Below are 18003 nucleotides of genomic sequence, written 5' to 3'. Positions count from 1 at the left end.
TTAGTTTGGATAAGAATCACCGGACTTAGCATATGGTATTATAGTGAGAAGGCTATCTTAAACATAGCGAGAGCAGTGGAAAAGCCGATTAAGGTTGATTTAGCCACCAAGTCAACTGAGCATGAAAAATATACAAGTGCCTGCATCCAAATCAATCTCGGCCAACCTGTGATACGCAAGATTCTGGTTGATGGCTTTGAATACGCTATAGAATATGAGAACCTGCATCTCATTTGCGAAAAATGCAATTGCTTTGGGCATGTGACCCGGGGTTGTGGAAAGACAAAGGAGGAGGAAGAGACTCTACCGGTGGAAAAGACAGTTGCGCCGGCACGGAGGAAACAGGATGGGGAAGAAGACGAGCCATCAGCAACCACCACGGTTAAACCGGCGGAGAAAATGGTGCACCAGAATTTTGCATTTGAAAATGCATGAGTCAATGCTGCATTGAATGTGGAACAAGTGAATCTTGTGCAGGGAACGTTGCATGAGATTTCGAAAGATATTAATGCACCTATTGATAGAGAATGGACTATGGTTACCAAAAAAGGGAAAGCTAAGAGAGTCTCAAAAAAAGGCTTTATTCTTAGAAGGCCCAATGTTGATATGAAACCAACACGGGTTGGTAAGGGCCCATTATTAGCTAACAGAGAGGTTAAGAAGCCTGCTCCAATAGACAAGGCAACACGCACATAGAAACCTTCCTTTCTTGGGAGCTCTTTGAGAGTGAGCAAAGGGAGCGTGGCACCTGTTTTCTCGACACCGAACATTAATTTGAACCACAAGAGAAGGAGACCTCCCTCTCTGCAGAGTTCACCGCCCGATCATGTCGGTGGAGACAAGAAAGATGAGACCAAGTAGGAAGGTAGTGCTGTTCTGGAGGGAACTGCCAGGATGGGAGACAGAGGACCCTCGATGTGAGAGGTGGGAGTCGCTGTTCCATCATCAAGCTAGGTTTTTATGGTTAGTGATTTTATGAACTTGATCAGTTGGAACGTGAGAGGAGTATCAAACAAGATGGCTCGAGTTCACTGCAAAGAATTGGTAAGACGATTTAATCATGCTTATGTTATTCTTGTAGAGACACATGTTGCGTTTAGTTCTATGAAATTTTTTTGGGAAATCTTGGGTTTTCTTTTGATTGGAATAGTGGAAGCTAGTGGGCATAAAGGAGGTATATGATTTTTGTCATCTGATGTTAAAGCTAAATGTAGAGTGATTGCTACCATGGAACAATGTCTTACTATAGAAATTGCTAGCGGAGTTAGGAGTTGGGTTTGTAGTGCGGTTTATGGTAGTCCTCAACCGGCGACCTGAAGGGATCTGTGGAATCATCTCTTAGCTCTTGGAGTTTCTGTTCAGGTTCCCTGGCTTGTCACCGAAGATTTTAATGAAATTTTGAGTTCTCAGGAGGTGAAAGAGGGCCTCTACAATGCTAATCGTAGCAATTACTTCTCTAATGTGCTGGATGCTTGGAATTTGTTTGATCTGGCAACAGTGAGAAGAAAGTTTACCTGGTTTAGGAGGGTCTAGGGTAACAAGGAAGTCACTAAGAAATTGGACAGAGAGTGTAGTAACAGTAGTTGGAGGTTCATATTTCCTGAAGCTTTCACAGAGGTGCTGAGTCGATTGCATTCGAATCATTTCCCTTTGCTTATTAGATGCTTGGGAGCCCCAGCCAAAAAAAGTGGAAGGCCGTTCAGATTCCAGGCTGCATGGGCCACTCACCCTTCCCATAAGGGTGTTATCCATCAAGCTTGGAAAGGTACTTGCACCCACCTTCACAGCAAGCTTCGGAGAGTCCAACAGGCTTCGCAAGATTTTAATTCTCGTGTTTTTGGGAACATTTTTTTCAAGAAAAGAAATCTTGAAAGCAAGCTCGATGATTTGCAAAGAAGATTGGAATCTAGTGACGAGGCTGCTCTTAAAAAGGAGAAATGTAGGTACAGAGAGGAATATAACTTGGTCCTAGCCCAGGAGAAAATGCTCTGGTTTCAGAAGTCCCAGGAGCAATGGGTAAGATTTGGTGACAAAAATACGAAGTTTTTTCATATGCAGACTATTATTAGACAGAAAGCAAACAAAATTCATGGGCTCTTTGTGAGTGATGGGGTCCTGGTCCTCTGATTCGGAACTTCTTCAGAAGGAGGCGTTGGCATTTTATAAAACTCTTTTGTTCCACTGAACCGGTGGAGGTGGACTGTTTGGGAGATTTTCCAAAGCCCTCACTTAGCCGTGAGGCTTGTGAGAATCTCCTAAAGCCAGTCACGTTGTTGGAAGTTAAAGCAGCAGTGGATAGTATGAGTTCTCTCAAAGCCCCGGGGCCAGATGGGTTTCAAGCGTACTTCTTCAAATAATTTTGGGATGTTGTTGGAAAGGATGTGTGGGATTTAGTTCGAAAGGTTTTTCAAGGGGAGGCGATTAATCCAGCTATGTTGGAAATGCTTATTGTGCTTATCCCTAAGGTTGACGTTCCAAGCAGAATGAAGGATTTTCGACCCATCAGTCTTTGCAACATCGTGTACAAGATTGTAACTAAGGTGTTGGTAAGCCGCGTTAGACCTTACTTAGCAGACTTTATCAATCCGAATCAGGGAGGGTTTATTCTTGGAAGAGGAACTCCTAATAATATCATTGTGGCAAAAGAAGTACTTCATTTCTTGAAGAAAACTAAGTCAAAGAAGGGGGCTATGACTTTCAAGATAGATTTAGAGAAGGCTTATGACAGGGTCGATTGGAAGTTTTTAGAATTTACTTTGAAAAACTTTGGCTTTCCTAGCTCTATTATAAATCTCGTTATGAGGTGTATTCAAGCATCCTCTCTTTCGATTCTGTGGAATGGGAACAGGTTAGAAGGTTTCCAACCTAGAAGAGGGCTCCGGCAGGGGGATCCCATGTTGCCATACATTTTCGTTCTTTGTATGGAGATGCTAGCATGCTTTATTTCACACCAAGTTGAGTTAGGGGTGTGGGACCCGGTTGCTGTCTCGCGGAGAGGGCCGAGAATTTCGCATCTAATGTTTGCTGATGATCTCCTCCTATTTTGTAAAGCTAGTAAAACCCAGGTTCAACAAGTCATGCATTCTTTGAACTTGTTCTGCAAGGCCTCTAGCCTGAAAGTGAACTTAGATAAATCGAAAGCTATCTACTCCAAGAATGTGACTAATAGACGAAGGGAGATGTTGGCTGGTGTGTCGTCAATCCGTTTTGCTCATGACTTGGGTAGGTATTTGGGGGTTAATCTCAACCACCCGCCAGCCTCTAGAACAGCTTGCTTAGAGTCGGTGGAGAAAATTAGAAGTAAATTGTCTAACTGAAAAGGACGTCTCCTGAATAGGGCTGGCAGACTTTGTCTTATAAAGTCCATGACATCTTCCCTCCCTATCTACCATATGCAAGTTGAGCTCTTCCTAATAAGGTTAGTTCCAAGATTGACTCTATCCTGCGTAATTTCTTATGGAAAGGTAAGACGGATGAGCGGGGCTTGAATTTGGTGAAGTGGAGTACAGTGGTAACTCCCAAAAGATATGGGAGACTAGGTATTCGGGATACTCGAAGTGTTAATATGGCTCTTCTTGGTAAATTGGTTTGGCAGATATTTCACGAAAGAAACAAGCTTTGGGTGCGCATTATGCTTGTGAAATATATGCAAGGAAATAAGTCTTTGGAGCTAGTTTGCCCTATGTATGCTTCGGAAATTTGGCACACCATCACAAAAGTTGCTAGAAGATTAAAACAGGATTTTGTGTGCTGTACAGGCCCTCTAACTCAGTTTCTTTGGTATCATTCCTGGAGGCCTTTAGGAGCTCTTGCTCAGGATGTTCTCTTTGTGCATATCTCGGATACAGTTCTCTCGCTTGGCGATGTATGGTTTGGGGGTGGCTGGCACTTGGAGGGGCTTTAAACGGTTCTACCAGAGTCTTTGAAGCTAGATATCACGTCTCATCATTCATCTCTGCTGGAAGCGGCTGAACCCAACTGGTATTGGGGATTGAATGACACTATGATTTACACCACACGGAGTGGTTATGAGTGGCTGCTGGAGCAGAAGGTTCAGTGGGATGCTAATGAGTCTTAGTTATGGCTATGGCGTATGAATATCCCAGAGAAGGTTAAGGGACTAATTTGGCTTTGTTTACATAATGCTATTCCCACTGCCAGCTTTTGTAGCAGCAGAAACTTGACTATCACGGATATATGTCCCAGGTGCAACGAGGCGTCAGAAACTGCAGAACATTGCCTCAGATTTTGTACTAAAGCTCAGCTTATTTGGAAATGTCTAGAGGTGGGAATGAGTAGAAGGAATGCCTTTTTGGAGTTCCGGGCTTGGATTCAGGTTAATCTTAGAGCAACGAAAGCTATCTTTGTAGCAGGATTCTGGTGGATCTAGAGAGATAGAAACAATGATATCTTCAATCCAAATGATAGTTGGAGCATGAAAAAGGTCATCATGCTTGCTAGACACTCAGCGGCTGAATATGGTATTGTTAAGTGTACTAATCAGGTTTCCTCCCATCTTTCTTTGATTGATTCCTGGTGTCCCCCTCCCTTACATGTTGTGAAACCTAATTGTGATGCAAGCCTCTGTGAGCAACAACATCTTGCTAGTTTTGGGTGCGTCCTTAGGAATGATTTTGGTAAGTGGCTGTTAGGCTGCTCGGCAAGCATTCCAACAGGTCCGATCACTTGGTGTGAGCTTTATGCCATTTGGAGGGGTCTTTGTTTAGCCTGGGACTGTGAAAATAATGAGATCATTTGTGAAACAGATTGCTTGGAGGCTTATCTTTTAATCATCAAAGATTTTGCGGGGATGCCAAGGGATTATAATGATCTTCTTCTGAAGATTGCTGAGATGATGCAATGGAATTGGGTGGTTCATGTCCATTTGATCCAAAGAACAGCGAACACAGCTGCTGATCTTCTAGCTAGGACAACGGCTCGTCATAGTCTTCCTTATATAGAATACCTTGTTCCTAGTCTTGTTGTTCAAGAGATAATTAGGAAAGAGATGTCCTCTCCAACTTAATTGCTCTTGGTGTTTTCTTTCTCAGTCACAAAAAAAAACAAAAAAAAAATTTCTCTTTATTTTCTTTCCATTTATTTTCTATTCATTCAAACAACATACAAATAATTCAACTTTTCCTTTCATTTTCTTTTTTCTTTTTTTTTCTTTCATTTTTTTCTTTTCATTTTCTTTCCAATATCCAAACAAAGTGTTAAGTATAAAAGATGTATTGATTGATCTAAGAGAATTTTTAGATGTAGAATAAAATTATTACTGGTATTTTCATAATCAAATCATTTTGGTAATCAAGTTCAACTAAGTTGGTTCAATAGTTTAAAAATTGATAACACAAAATTTTAATTGAAAAAAAAATGAGAAGAGCAAGAAAAAGAAAAAAAACTTAATTTTGTTACAAAAATAACTTGTTCATTTAGTATTTTTCTAAAACAAATTGAAAAGTGCAAATTATAATTTAAATTTAAAAAGAAAAAATGTGCATTGCATATAATGTATTTTTTTTAGTTAAATACTATTTTTATTTCTATTTTTTAGCCCAAAATTAAATTAATCTCTAAAATTAAATTTTATTTAAAATCATTTTTCTAATTTATCACAACTATATTATATTATTTGTTATTATTATATTCTCAATTGTGGGTTTGTTATATTATTTGTTAATTGTTATTATTATATTCTCAATGGTAGGTTTCACTAACCAATTTTCTATCCCTTCCATTTGGTACTCGAAACTGTGTCAATATTTGTGTTCTTTATTTAGATGGCATTATGAGAGAGAGAAAAGTATGATATTTTTTTTAAATAAAGTATCGTTTTTGTCCCCAATGTTTGGAGTAAATCTTAAAGTTGTTCCTAATGTTTCAATCATCCTATTTAAGTCTTTAACATTTCAAAATCGTCTCAATTTTGTCCCGCTGTCAATTCTGTTATTGAGATGATTTTGAAACGTTAGGGACTTAAATAGAACGAAAACGTTGGGGATAAAAAACGATACATAGAAATAAATTTTAATTTTATCTTTCAATAATATCAATTTTTTACTGTATATAATATTCAATTATTTTTTAATCATATCTAAATAAATTACACTTAATCACACTACTTTTATTCTAAATAAAATTTTTTATATTTTTATATTAACTTATAACTTTAAGTGTAAAATTACAAAAAAAAAAGTAAATTTATTTAGAATGAAAGTAATGTGATTAAGTGTAATTTACTTAGATGTGATTAAAAAATAATTGAATACTATATATAGTAAAAAATTGATATTATTGAAAGATAAAACTAAAATTTATTTCTATGTATCGTTTTTGTCCTCAACGTTTTCGTTCTATTTAAGTCCCTAAAGTTTTAAAATTGTCTCAATTTTGTTCCACCGTCAATTCTATTAACAGATCTCTAACAGCAGGACAACATTGAGTCAATTTTGAAACGTCAGGGACTTAAATAAGACGATTGAAACCTTAGGGACAATTTTAGAACTTATCCCAAACATTGGGGACAAAAACGATAATTTACTTTTTTTTTTGTTTTTTTTTTTTTGAAAAGATAGTAAAAAAATGATATTTTTGAAAAAAATGAGAAATTAGAAAAGATGAGGTTAAAAGATTATTTTAAAATAAAATTTAACATTAGGAACGATTTTGAATGTAAAAAATTTTAGAAACGATTTTAATTTTTGGCCAAAATTATATATACCAAAATCATACTTAATTTTTTTCTCCATTATTACAAAAAATAATTTACCCTTTTCATTGGAAAATGCTATGCACAAATGACCTTATTCTAACTATATAAAAGGTATTTATCATTTTATTGTGATGTTCATATTTTTCTTTTATAAACAAGATCCAAAATACTATGATCTACAACAAATATCGGGTGCAATGCACACGATTTCAAAGCAATTGTTCCACTAATAAATGTATGTTTTATGTAAACAAATTCTCTTCCCCCTTGCTCGAAATTTGAAAACCTACATTGTATGATTTTTAAAGCACTCATTACGGCTAAATTTTTTTATTATGGATGAAGCCTTTGTGCAATTCAATAATATTGGCTTTGTATGTGGTTTTTTTTGGTATGAAAATAAGTAATTGGACCCTTCGATTATTTTGCATGGAATTTTCAATTTTTTTAATATAAAATTGGAGGATCCGATTTTTTTGTTGTAACATTTTTTTAAATTTGTGAAGTTCCCAGTTCACAAATTGGAGAGATTTGTGTACTTCAATTTCTTTAACTTTTTAAACACAAATCGAAAATCGAGTACAAAAATTAGAGTTTGATTTGTATACCTCTAAAAAATCAAACGATTCAATTTCTACTCCCTAAATTAAATCGTTCCACATTTAAAAAAAACAACAAAGCAGTCCACAATTTAAAAAAATACCGTTATTAATCAAATATTAAAAAGAAAAAATTCACTCGTTACAACTGTATTTCTAATTTAAATGGAATGGCAGATCACTTAACTAGGGACAACAATGGAGCCGAGTGGGACGGATATTTAAATATCCATACTCGTCCCAAACACTAGTGCATTGATTCATTTTCCTTCTGATTACCTACAGGTATCTTAATTTTTTATCCTATACCCAAATCCACAAGTATTCTGTCCCACCCACCCTGCCTCGCCTCGAAATCTAATTGATTTATGGTTTTTCTCTTTAAAAAAATTTATAACATAAAGATAAATAAATTAAACTAAATTAATCAATAAAATTCCAAACATAATTAAATACTTCAAAAACATAATTAAGTATAAAGATGATTTTAAATTGTTCAAAAACATGTACATATACACATACCGGGCGGCCGGGCCGGGCGGGACAAGACGGGTAATGAGACGGGACAATCATTACTCATCCGCCCTATATCCAAACAGAAATAAACAAGTCTTATCCAAACCCACCCCATACCCAGTCAATGGTTAAAAATACCTGTCCCGTTTGAAACGGGTCGAGGTGAGTCATCTCGGGTCGATCTAAATTGCCATCCACAACTCTTACAAATTATTTTGGTCGCTTCAGCCTTCATACCACTACTATAATACTATTTATTGTCAAGTCTTGCAAACTATTCCTGCGGTCCTACGTTATAAACACGCCTAAAAGGTATAGTTTGTGTTCATGCTCTTTACCCTCTTTCTTTCTTTCGTTACTATTTATTTATTTTTATAAATAAAGCAATAAAGTCTTATTCCTATAAGTGGAATAGACTACATATAGAAGAAAACTTCAAACGACCCAACGTTAATCAATACATTTTCTTTTTTTCCTTCATCTAGTTCATATATAAACAACGAGAACAACAGTTGAAGCACTGCATGTTTTAAAATTATGCAGTGCAAGGTTTTCTGAATTTTCAAATGTATAACATTCATTCCAAACTTCTCAAATCTTTCTCATAAAAACTACCAAACAAGCACATAGGCAAGCGAAAAAAAATGTGGTGCATACAAATAAGATGCGAACTTCCATACCTTATATATCGTTGCATAAGACATTATCTCCACTTAGATTAGGTTCAAACTCCGTCAAGTGGTAATCAGAGTGAGAATCAACGCAGAGTTCCACACTTTATACAGACACATAACACTCCTTTTGTCAAATAGGCATCAAGCCAAAAGGCTGCCTAAATCGTTGGAGCCATTTTCTTCCCAAGCATCAATGTCAAAAATTCCAAGTTATATTAAGAAGCAACAAATGAGACAATGTTTTGCCTGAATATTATACAGACACTGAATTGTTCCACCAGGAACAACAGCAGACTAAGCTTTTCTAAAATTCACTATTCCCTAAAAGCAGTTGCCAAAAAGAACAACATATTCATCTAATTTCCACCAGTTTCCAAACATTAGCATCATATCTCTCCGAGATAGATCTGCTTGTCGCTACTGCAAGATCCAATAATAGGTTCGTTAGGGTGAAACACACACTCATTAACAGATCCATTATGCCCAGGAAGCTTATACAAGATGCGTCGCGAAGTGGTATCCCATATATAAACCATTCGATCCGAACTCCCTGCTGTGACCTTGCTTCCATCGGATGACCAATTGCACTTCAACAAGTTCTTTTCAAAGTTGTGTTGGTGCCCTTCGAACACCTTTACACAGCGATTTTGGGGGGCATATGGGCGCATATCCCAAATGCAGAGCTTGCAATCCATGCCATTAGTTAGAAGGTAAGAACCATCAGGACTCAACTGCATGCCAGTAATCATATCTTGATGACCTTGAAGTGTCATGATAACTTCACCCTTACGCAAATCCCATACCTTGACATCATTATCAATACCACCGGTATAGATCTTATCTGATGCATCGGAGAAGCTAACAGCTGTAATCTGGTATTTATCTGGGAATGTTTGGATGGAACCCCTTTGACGCATATCCCATAGTTTAGCAGTTCCATCGTCTGATCCGCTGACAACAAGAGGCGGACCCCTCCGCGAAGGACAACATGAATTGACATATGAAAGATGCTCTACCATCTTTTTAATTTGTTTTCCTGTTTCCACATCCCAAGCCCTCAGAGTTTTATCAGGGCTGGCAGAAACTATCTGAGTTCCATCTGTAGTCCAATGAAGGTCTAAAACTGCATTTTTGTGACCCTTTAGAACCATAAAGTTCTTGCATTCCCCATACGTATTCCAGAGGAAAATCTCTCTGTCGTGAGATCCAGACGCAATGACTGATCCTGATGGATTGAACTTCATGGTATAGATAGCACTCTGGTGACCTGTCAGCAACATGATTGGCGATTCCAAACTTGATGTCCGCTTCTTTCCATTTGGTCCAGGAACTTGAGGACCACTGTATGGAACAGTAGACCATTCCATTGGCTTTGGACCAACAACTGACAAAGCATTTTCACCTTCAGAAGGGAAGCCTTGCATATTGACTGTTGCTTAGAATTCAAATTCAACTTCAATTTCTATACACACTGCAGTGTCCAACACTTAAATAGAATCAGGAGAGAGAGAGAGCAGAAAGATCTTAAAAACACTAAGAGTCAGAAGCTGAATAACACAGTTGCATAGCCATTAGCCAGTGTAGGTTCATAAAACAATAACCTATCCAGACCCCTAGCCCACCATCAATACCCTCAAAAATGAATGAAAAAGAATAACAAATCAATGGCAAGATAAAGCAAAAGTGAAAAATAAAATAACATATACGTGAATAACATATTCACCAATCATTACATGAACATTAAACAAAAGAGAAAAGAGCATATTGAAGACACATCAACCTATAAATAACAAAATAAAAGGAAACAACATATTAAGGTCACACACGAGCACACTTGCTCCTCAAATTTACCAAAGATGAGATGCATGCGTATATTCCACAACATTAAAAATATAAACAATCTGATCATCTTGGTCCATCATACAAAATGATAAAAAAGTAGAGGCACGCATAAACTGCATGATTCAAGATGAGTAAATGAAGTGGTTATGATAGGAACAGGTTTGGACGGGTTTATAGGAGGAGATAAGGAGTAGATAAGCTGAATTTTCATTACTTAATTCATAATTGTTGCTGGTTGGCTGCTGGTTGGCTCTTTTAAGCTAGTTTAGCAGGTTAGGAGCAGTAGTTCTAGGCTTAACTGCTACTTATAAATACTTGGGGTTAGTTAGTTCTAGTTAGTTAGAAAAATCTATTTTGCTGTTAGTTCAGGAGAGGGAACTCTCTCCAGAGTTGGTTAGATCTAACAGTATACTTCAATTAGGGATTGTGATTTACAATCCCTAGTTCATCACTAAAATCCCCTAATTTCTGCTAGATCCTATCAACTGGTATTCAGAGCTCTTGGATCCTGGAAGTGAATGGTGCGGTCGAGATCGAAAAGAATGGAAGCACAATTTGATTCAATGGAGTCTCACATGGAAGAAATGTTCAGAGCAATGCAAGAGGCGCTTCATTGATTGGATGCGTGTGTTGAAGCGAGTGAGAACCGCATTGCAGAGCGGCACAATTACAGTCCACAAGCGGATCGCTGCACTCGCACAGTTCTGGATCGCAGGGGAATCAGAGCTTCAAAGTGCACGAACAATGGCAGAAGCTGGAACTTCCGATTTTCCGCGGCGATGATGCAATGGTATGGAATACTATGGATCAACCGGATTGAGCAATTTTTCTTGCTTAGAGCAGTCCCGGAGGAGGAGTGGCTGTCCGTGGCGGCAATTGCGATGGAAGGCTGCACGGTCACGTGGCTACGGGGTGGGAGACAACAGCGCCATTAAAGCAATGGCCTTTCCTTAAGGATGCATTAGTGCATCGATTCCAACCGGAGGTGCTGATAAGTCAGTATCAATCTTTGTTGAAGTTGAAACAGCTGACTTCGGTAAGGGATTACCGCAATCAATTTGAGATGTACGTAGGTCCCTTGCGCGGGATCGATCCGAATTTCTTGATCGGTCTGTTCTTGAACGGGCTGAAACTGGAGTTTTGTGAGGAGTGCAAGTTGTTCCCGTTTCAAACGCTGGATGAATTGATGGTGTTGGCGCAGAAGGTTGAGAACCGTACCATGGCACTGCGAGCAGCTCCTGGCCGCAGTGGGGGCAAACCGATGACTCAGTGTGTCTTAACGACCAAAACAGCACTAGCAGCAGCAGCATCAGGACCAGCAAGTAAGGGTGGGGAATCCGTGGTTCCGGCAAAACGGAGGGGAGTGCGCCACCTTAGCAATGAAGACTACAAAGCTAAACAGGCGAGGGGTGAGTGTTTCTTTTGTGACGAACCGTATTCAGCGGAGCATGTATGCAAGAACAAGGAGTTCAAGCTACTGATCACGGAACCAGAGGCTGAGGAAGGGAACTGGTTGGAGCACAAGGCTGTTCCGGACACAATAGAGCAGCTGGAGCTCAAACTTTACATGCTCCAATCGCCACCATAGGTCATTCAAGGCATGGGCTGAGGTGAAGGGGTGTCAAGTGAGGGTGCTGGTGGATTGTGGGGCCTCGGATAACTGTAGCATCGAAAAATTGCAGCAGAATTGGGGATGGAGCGGCGATTTTTTCCAAGCTTGATTTGAAGTTCGGGTATCATCAAATTAGGATGTGCGATGAGGACATTCACAAAACTACCTTCCGGACGCATGAGGGACACTACAAGTTCTTGCTACTGCCCTTTGTCCTAACCAATGCACGAAGTTCCTTTCAAGCATTGATGAATGACATCCTTAACATGCTACTTCGGAAGTTCGTGTTAGTCTTCTTCGATGACATCTTAATCTACAGCCGGGACGTTGAGAGTCGTGCCAATCACTTGCAGCAAGTATTTTGCATTCTCATCACCAATCAGCTTGTGTTAAATGCCAAGAAGTGTACTTTTGCGGTGGATTTAATAGAGTATTTGGGCCACATAGTCTCGGCTGAAGGGGTGGCTGCAAACCCTAGCAAAACAGCAGCCATGCTTGCTTGGCCAGTCCCTAGAGGCTAGAGCCATGGCAGCCTTCGAACAACTAAAATCCCTCATGGCCGCCCTTCCCACATTGGTTGTCCCGGATTTTACACAAGTTTGTCATAGAGACCGATGCCTCAAGCAAACAGTGGGGGGCTGTGCTGTCTCAATAGGGGCGCCGGATTGCATTTCTAAGTCAAGCATGGTCACCAAGAGTGCGTCAAAAATCAGCTTACAAGAGGGAATTGATAGTGATGGTGCTTTCTGTCCAGAAATGGTGGCATTACTTGTTGGGAAGTCATTCACGGTGCTTACGGACCAGCGGAGTTTGAAGTTTCTCACCGAGCAGCGATTGATGGATCCGTCCCACCTCAAGTGGACAGCAAAGTTGTTGGGCTTGGACTTCGACATCCAGTATCGGCCAGGGATGGAAAATAAGGCAATGGATGCTCTTTCGCAGCAAATCATAGCCAAGGCTGTCTCGGTAGTGCACGTAAATCTTTGGGACAGTATAGACGCTGAGATAAAGAACGATTCGGAGCCGCAGAAAATGGTGGTTGCCTTATAGCAGGGGTCTGAGGATTTCCGTGGTTACTCCTTAAGGAAAGGGAGGCTGTTCTATCAAGAGTAATGTTACCGGCGAATTCGGCTCACATACCCTCCCTATTCGCCGAGCATCACGACAGCGGGATGGGGGGCCATTCGGGGTACTTTCAAACGTACAAGAGGCTGGTGGCAGTGGTCTTTTGGAAGGGGATGCAACGACGGGTGAAGGATTATGTGGCCACTTGCTCCATTTGCCAACAAAGCAAGTACATCGCGCTTAAGCCAGCGGGACTGCTGCAGCCCTTGCCCATTTCGAAGAGAACATGGGAACATATCACGATGGATTTTGTGGTCGGCTTGCCCAAGGCAAAGGGCATGGACACCATTTTTGTGCTGGTCAACCAGCTGAGCAAATATGCCCACTTTATACCGTTATCACACCCTTTCTTAGCCAAAGTAGCTGCAGTTTTCATTACGGAGGTGGTGAAGCTTCATGAATTTCCGAAATCCATTGTTTCCTACCAAGATAGAGTTTTCATGAGCAGATTTTGGTCCGAAGTATTCCAAGCGGCGGGCACAAAGCTGAAATACAGCACCACATTTCACCCACAGATGGATGGGCAGACAAAGGTGGTGAATAGGTGCCTCGAAACTTACTTGAGGTGCTTTGTGGGTGGATATCCGAAGAGGTGGTTGGAATGGGCAAAATATTGGTTTAACACAAGAAGACCATCCACGAGGTGGTCAAACGAGATCTACATGTAAACGGTCTCTGTAAACATGATACATGATAGAGCACAATGGTGTCGTTTGATTCATGTAGCCGACCCCACCGAGTGAGACAAGGCTTTGTTGTTGTTGTATGGGGTGCCTCCCCCAATTTTGTTTCCAGGAGAGACATACCCGTCACAGGTTGGGGAAGTTGCTGCACTGATAGCCACCAGGGATGCAGTTCTAGCAGAGTTAAAGCAGCATTTGGCTCAAGCTCAGCACAGAATGAAGCAAACGGCGGATAAGAAGCAAAGGGAGGTGGAATTTGGGATAGGAGACTGGGTGTACCTCAAGCTACAACCTTACCGAATGCGTTCCTTGGGTCAGAGGATGAATGGAAACTGAGCCCTCGCTTCTATGGGCCTTTCAAAGTACTTGAGAGGGTGGGCCTAGTGGCATATTGATTGGCGCTGCCGGACGGGTGCAAGCTCCACCTAGTCTTCCACGTAAGAAAGTTGAAGGCGGCTATCCCGGCATCACAGCAACCACAGGTTTTACCATCAGTGATGGCAGAGGATGGCGAATTAATGGTGCAGCCTGAGGGCATTTGGCATCTAGGTCAGTGGGGGATAGCTCCTTTAGAGTACTTGGTTTGTTGGCAAGGTCTTCCATCATGCGAGGATAGCTAGGAGGAGGCTGCCGTGCTGCAACGCTCTTTTCCAAAGTTCCACCTTGAGGACAAGGTGGTTGTCTGGGGGGAGTAATGATAGGAACAGGTTTGGATTGGTTTATAGGAGGAGAGGTAAGGAGTAGACAAGCCGAATTTTCATTACTTAATTCATAATTGTTGCTGGCTGGCTGCTGATTAGCTCTTTTAAGCTAGTTTAGCAGGTTAGGAGCAGTAGTTCTAGGCTTAACTGCTGCCTATAAATATTAGGAGTTAGTTAGTTCTAGTTAGTTAGAAAAATCTGTTTTGCTGTTCCTTCAGGAGAGGGAACTCTCTCCAGAGTTGGTTAGATCCAACAGTGTACTTCAATAAGGGATTGTGATTTACAATCCCTAGTTCATCAATAAAATTCCCTACTTTCTGCTAGATCCTATCACCTGTGAAGGAGACTTTTCTATTTAAGCTCGAGAAAAAATTTATGCCATGGCTACAATGATGTGTGAAACTGAATTTTGGACTGCAAAATGGCAAACATCAAAACCAACTCAATGTGGGAAAAAATGTGAATATTGTATTTGATGAATAAACACCCTATACAATAGACACAACATGGTTAGAACTTGGGAATAAATGTATTAGATAGACAATTGGAGTAGTGCCCATTGTGGAAAATATGGTAAGGCTTTATCATAGGTGGTTTGGTCATATGTGAAGAAAGTCTAAAGAAACCCCAAGACGAGGTGCAGCTCAGATGAAGGATAGAAAGCAGTAAGATGTGTAAGGCAGCCAGAGAAACTATAGGTGGAACAATTGAGTTTTGGATTTAAGTAATTAGTCTACGAACATAGTTTCTGACAGGACACTATTACAATATATGATCCATGCAATGACCCACCATTGAAAGAAGGGAAACTTGCATCAAATTCTAATGTTCAGCTACAAGGCTAGAAACTCTTCTCCTAAAATAAAACTGATATAAAACTGGCGCATTCTGCAGGTAATTGCCTATTTCATTTATGTGAATATTGCAACAGTAAAGGCAGATCTTCCAAGATAATGAAGCACCTAATAAAACAATTAGTTAGCACATTAGACATCCAAGCTAACAATTACAGACTACTAGCAATTAGGGGCTTTTGAAGAAGACAATCATAAACAACAAGACAGAGGTACCAGTTATATCAACTACCAAATAGTATCTCAAGCAAAATAAAAGTTGCACAATAACACTGGTAGTAAATCAGCACTTACTATTTACAAAATAAGAACGCAGATAAGATACAATAGAACATACATTGAAAAAGCTATCAATGTTGAAAACCATACAGGCATATGATAGGAATCTAATAGAAACAGGTTTTAGAAAATTCTGTTCAGCTTGTTAGACCAGGAGAGGAAAATTCTCTCGAGTTGGTTAGACCCAACAGTATATGTCAATAAGGGGATTGTGATTTACAATCCCTAATTCATCAATAAAATCCCCTATTTCCTGCTAGATCTCGGTTCCTATCAGAATCGAAACATGCAACCAAACCACATTGTATTAGAAATGTACATATTTAGATGCTAGGGGACCAACACTTTAGTGGATAAAAGTGAAGAGTTGGTTCAAATGCAAGAAAAAAGTGTTGGTCAAATAACATTTCTCATATAATTACAGGTTCTCAAAAGATAACAAAAACAGACATAAGTCTACTTCATTATGAGTAAAATGCATACCACAGCCAAGAGAAACTTGTAGACTTACAGTTAAAATATTAAGGTTTCTAGCATTAAAAGTTGAACATGAAGAATTAATATATAAGAGTAAAGAAAGCTAGAATATTAATGTCATGCAAACCCAGCAGCAGTATGAATGAAAAATCAATCACTAGAAAATCTTAAAAGAGGAAATAAAAACGGAGAAGAGCAAACCAAACTGAAACAAATCACAGCACAAATCCCTGAACAGAAATTAAAAGACAAAAAATGTATCGGATCCCCATTATTTGCAGCAAAAACATCGGTTCGGCACAAATTAATTTTACAATTTAGAATGTTCTAGCTTCTTCCATAGAAATCGGAAACTAAGCAGATTGTCCAGAGTTATTAGGGTTTACTTGGTTAAAATTGTGAACTTTAATTTGATTTTGTTTTTCTAAAAACATAAAAAATATAAAAAAATCACTGACGAAAACGTTCATTAGTACTAACAAACCAAACAACTCAGTATTCGAATCGAAAACTTACGCGGCCAAAGTAGGGTGAAAACAATTCCAAAGGTAAAATAGGGTTTAGGGTTTCGACCTTCTAAGTTCTAAGCGTTATGCGTAGAGCAGAACCCTATGATTGAAATAATGGCAGTGGGAACAACAAATTGAGTAAGGTGTAAGGTGTTGGATTTGAATCGAATTAAGAGGAAACGAGAGTTGAGAATACCTGAGGAGTGGTGAGGAGAGAAATGGAGTTGCTGTGGTGCAGTTGAGTTGAGTTGGGCGGAGTAAAGGCCACAGCAAGGAACGACCGTAGTGGCGGTGGTGGCAGTGGCGGTGAACTAGGTAGCAGTCTAAGCCCACACACCCTTCAGTCCTTCCCGATTTATATATTGCCTCCTCTACGCCAAATCAACATCCTTTCTGAGAAGTTCTTTGCATTTTTCTTTTTTTTGGTCTTGAAATAAATTCATAATCACTTTTTAAAATTGAGACCATGTTAACTTGTTAAAGTTTTTAACACTCGAAAAAATCTTGATTTTGAGAGTAATTCCAATAGATTCATTTTGGATTATCATTTTTTATCTTTTTAAGGAGTGAACTATTTTAAAATCAAAATTTATATTATAATTAATATATAAAATAAAATCAGTCTTGCTTTAAAAAAATAATAGCACCGTAATAAAAAAAATAATAAAATTTTGTCATTTGTAGAATTATATTAATAAAATAACAAAAATCTAATTAAAGTCAAATTAGGTATTAAGTAACAACTCTTATTTTTAATTTCAAATTAGTGAATAATTCGTGACACAGAAAATATTTAGCACTAAAATTAAAAAATACATCATGTATGTATAGTATAGTGTGCATCATAATCAAATAAAATTATGTAAGTGTTCGGTATCTCGGGTACCGGACGGTTTGGGAGTGGTTCTCGGTTGATCCGGTGGGGTATAGCCTGAGGTCAGAGGGCAAAGGAAAAGTTGGTGGACCGACGTCCCGAACTCTCGATGTGAAGGGGGTGTCACCTGCAAAGACATTCCGACGCCCAAGTCAGTAGAGTGTGCAGGCGAGAAAGGGATATAATGGTGTAAGTACGTACCTTGGGGGAGGGGCAGGTCCTTCCCCATTTATACCGTGTCAGAGGTGGGCCCATCAAGGGTAGGCCCACCTTCCTCGAAGCTTCCTCCCACAGCTGCAGTAGAGAGCCGTCAAGGACGCGTGTCCGGGTCGCTGAGTGAGCTGTACGTGCCCGACCGTTCGGGTCGGGTCATCAGTGGGTCGGGTTGACCCGCGAATGGCCTGGGCCAGGCCGTAACAGTGTCCCCAACGTGCCAGCAATAGTCGCGTGGGCTGTTGGTGGCGTGTTACATCTTTTCTCATGCGTTGTCGCCAAGTCGGCCGTCCGTGGAGGGGACATGCCTTTCGTGTGCGTGCCCGTTTG

At 39.7% G+C, this 18003-nt stretch overlaps 1 protein-coding gene across 1 annotated transcript; it reads right to left on the bottom strand.

Moving 5' to 3' along the window:
* Window positions 1–8426: 8426 nt before the first annotated feature.
* Window positions 8427–17024, bottom strand: LOC130968556 (uncharacterized). The gene is made up of 2 exons (XM_057893900.1): window positions 16783–17024; window positions 8427–9975 (listed from the first exon to the last, which is right to left on the bottom strand). The coding sequence occupies exon 2, from the start codon at window positions 9926–9928 to the stop codon at window positions 8891–8893; it is 1038 nt and encodes a 345-aa protein (XP_057749883.1). The 5' UTR covers window positions 9929–9975; window positions 16783–17024; the 3' UTR covers window positions 8427–8890.
* Window positions 17025–18003: the final 979 nt, after the last annotated feature.

Source organism: Arachis stenosperma, chromosome 3 (genome assembly GCF_014773155.1).
Source record: "Arachis stenosperma cultivar V10309 chromosome 3, arast.V10309.gnm1.PFL2, whole genome shotgun sequence".
Lineage (NCBI taxonomy): Eukaryota > Viridiplantae > Streptophyta > Magnoliopsida > Fabales > Fabaceae > Arachis > Arachis stenosperma.
Note: the sequence above shows the minus strand (reverse complement) of the source record. Positions and strands in the feature narration are given on the sequence as shown.